Source organism: Trachymyrmex cornetzi, unplaced genomic scaffold (assembly GCF_001594075.2).
Source record: "Trachymyrmex cornetzi isolate Tcor2-1 unplaced genomic scaffold, Tcor1.1 scaffold1516, whole genome shotgun sequence".
Taxonomy (NCBI): domain Eukaryota; kingdom Metazoa; phylum Arthropoda; class Insecta; order Hymenoptera; family Formicidae; genus Trachymyrmex; species Trachymyrmex cornetzi.
This window is the reverse complement of record NW_017296109.1, coordinates 20,708-22,891: the sequence shown is the minus strand read 5'-3', so window position 1 is coordinate 22,891 and position 2,184 is coordinate 20,708. Positions and strand designations below refer to the sequence as shown.

Here is a 2,184-nt window from a genome sequence, read left to right as displayed (position 1 = left end):
TAATATTAATTGTCCTCATTCGTGGAGTGAAAACAAATGTGCTGGGATTGATTGGTACTACGGTTTTATGAAAAGATGGCCTAGATTGTCATTGCGGAAACCTGAAGCAACAAGTTTAGGGCGAGCTACTAGCTTTAATCGCACTACGGTCAACGAATTTTTTGAAAATTTGGAAGTGGCGTATAAAAAATTAGGAAATAATATTACACCGTCAGCAATTTATAATTTAGATGAAACAGCTCTTACTACCGTGCATAATCCACCTAAAATAGTTGCAGAAAAAGGCCAGAAACAGGTTGGTCAAGTGACATCCGGTGAACGAGGAGTTCTTGTTACTGCTTGCTGTTTCATATGTGCGAATGGCAATTCGGTTCCTCCTTTTTTAGTGTTTCCACGTGTAAATTTCAAAGAACACATGCTCAATGGTGCTCCTGCAGGCTCCGCTGGAGGCGCGTGTAAAAGTGGTTGGATGAACAGCACATTATTTGTCGAAGTTTTAAAACATTTTCAAAATGAAACAAGGTCATCCATTGAAAATAAAGTTTTACTGATACTCGATAATCATGAATCACATGTTTCAATTCAAAGTTTGCAATTCTGCAACAATAATGGCATCATTCTTTTAACTTTACCGCCCCACACTTCAAATAAATTGCAGCCACTTGATGTAGCAGTATACAAATCTTTAAAAAATGCTTTTAATATTGCCTGTAATGACTGGATGTTAAGCCACCCAGGTAAACCAATTTCAATTTATGAAATTAGTGGCCTTTTCGGTATTGCATATCCAACTGCATTTTCTCCTAGAAATATCAAGAAAGGATTTGAAAGTACAGGTATTTGGCCTTTTAATCAAAATATTTTCAACGATGTTGAATTTTTGTGCTCTTCTGTCTCAGACAGACCTGCGATAATCAGTAATGTGGAAGTTCCATCGAATGAAAATTTTGATATAATGAATATGCCAATCATAATCGAAATGCCAAATATTTCTACTTCGGAACAGCTTACCATTCCAAATGTAAGTTGTGATTTATCGAACGTGATGAACGAACATAGTCCTGAAAATAATCTTCAAAGAAAGAAAGCAAATAAAATCAGATCAACAACAATTTCACCAGATCAAGTACGACCATATCCAAAGACAGCGCCTAGAAAAGGATCTACTCGACAAAGAAAACGTAGTGCGATATTAACAGGTTAAGAGTTATATAAGTTATGATTTTTATAAGAAAGATTTTTGTTAAAAAAAGTTTCTAAAACGAAAATATCTATTTTTAAAACAAAAACCAAAAATTAAGATGTGATAATTAAAAAATGTTGTAATTGTTATGAAAATATAAGATTTTATAATATAATTAATAAATATACAATGGTATAGAACTAAATTTTTCTGTATATAACTTCGTACAAATAAATAATCATTAATAATATAGGAAACTACACCTAATGTCCTATAACTTTATTTACACAAGGCTTGTCACACACTGCTCCATGATTTATAAGACTCGGCACATATTACCCCACGTCTATGAACAAAGTGCCCCACGCATGGGGCAGGGTGTGCCAATAGCCTACTTTTAGAAAATGATTTTTTTTTGTGTGAATTAATAGTATTTCATCAATAAAACCTAATATTTAATAAAATTAATACTATGCTAGTTCAATTAAGCGTATAAGAATTGGTAGGTAAGGAAGAAGAGGATCTTTAATATCATTTCGAAAAAAAGTGGCACAACCAGCCCCACTCTCCCCTAAGCGCATTAATGAGATCCCTATTTGTAGCCTCTCTACTTATCTTACGAGTATGATGCAATCTATATTTTCTGATTTCCTTATGTCTGGCTTCTAGAGCTTCCTCAGAAAGTAATCCTATTGGTAAGTCAAAACTATCTATTATATCACATCCGTGTACTAACACTTTGTGCACATTACTTGGCATATAGTACCAATTGTATAAAGCCAAATACAATTCTCGAGTATCTTGCAAAAGTGTTTTAAATTTAATTGTATCTATTTTCCTACCACTAGATATTACTCTTAAAATTAAATAAAACATATCTATTAAATTTTTATCGATGCCAGTAATTTGAGAACTAATTTCAGAGTTAATGAAAAACCTCCGTGCAGTGTTGCCGTTATTGCTGGAACCGTATCCTGGTTTTGGTTTATCTACAATGAGAC

The 2,184-nt window shown here is 33.3% G+C and overlaps 1 protein-coding gene across 1 annotated transcript; it reads left to right on the top strand.

The window, feature by feature from the left end:
- Positions 1 to 67: 67 nt before the first annotated feature.
- Positions 68 to 1,204, top strand: LOC108758145 (uncharacterized). The gene has a single exon (XM_018502947.1). It carries the CDS (start codon positions 68 to 70, stop codon positions 1,202 to 1,204), a length of 1,137 nt encoding a protein of 378 aa, XP_018358449.1.
- Positions 1,205 to 2,184: the final 980 nt, after the last annotated feature.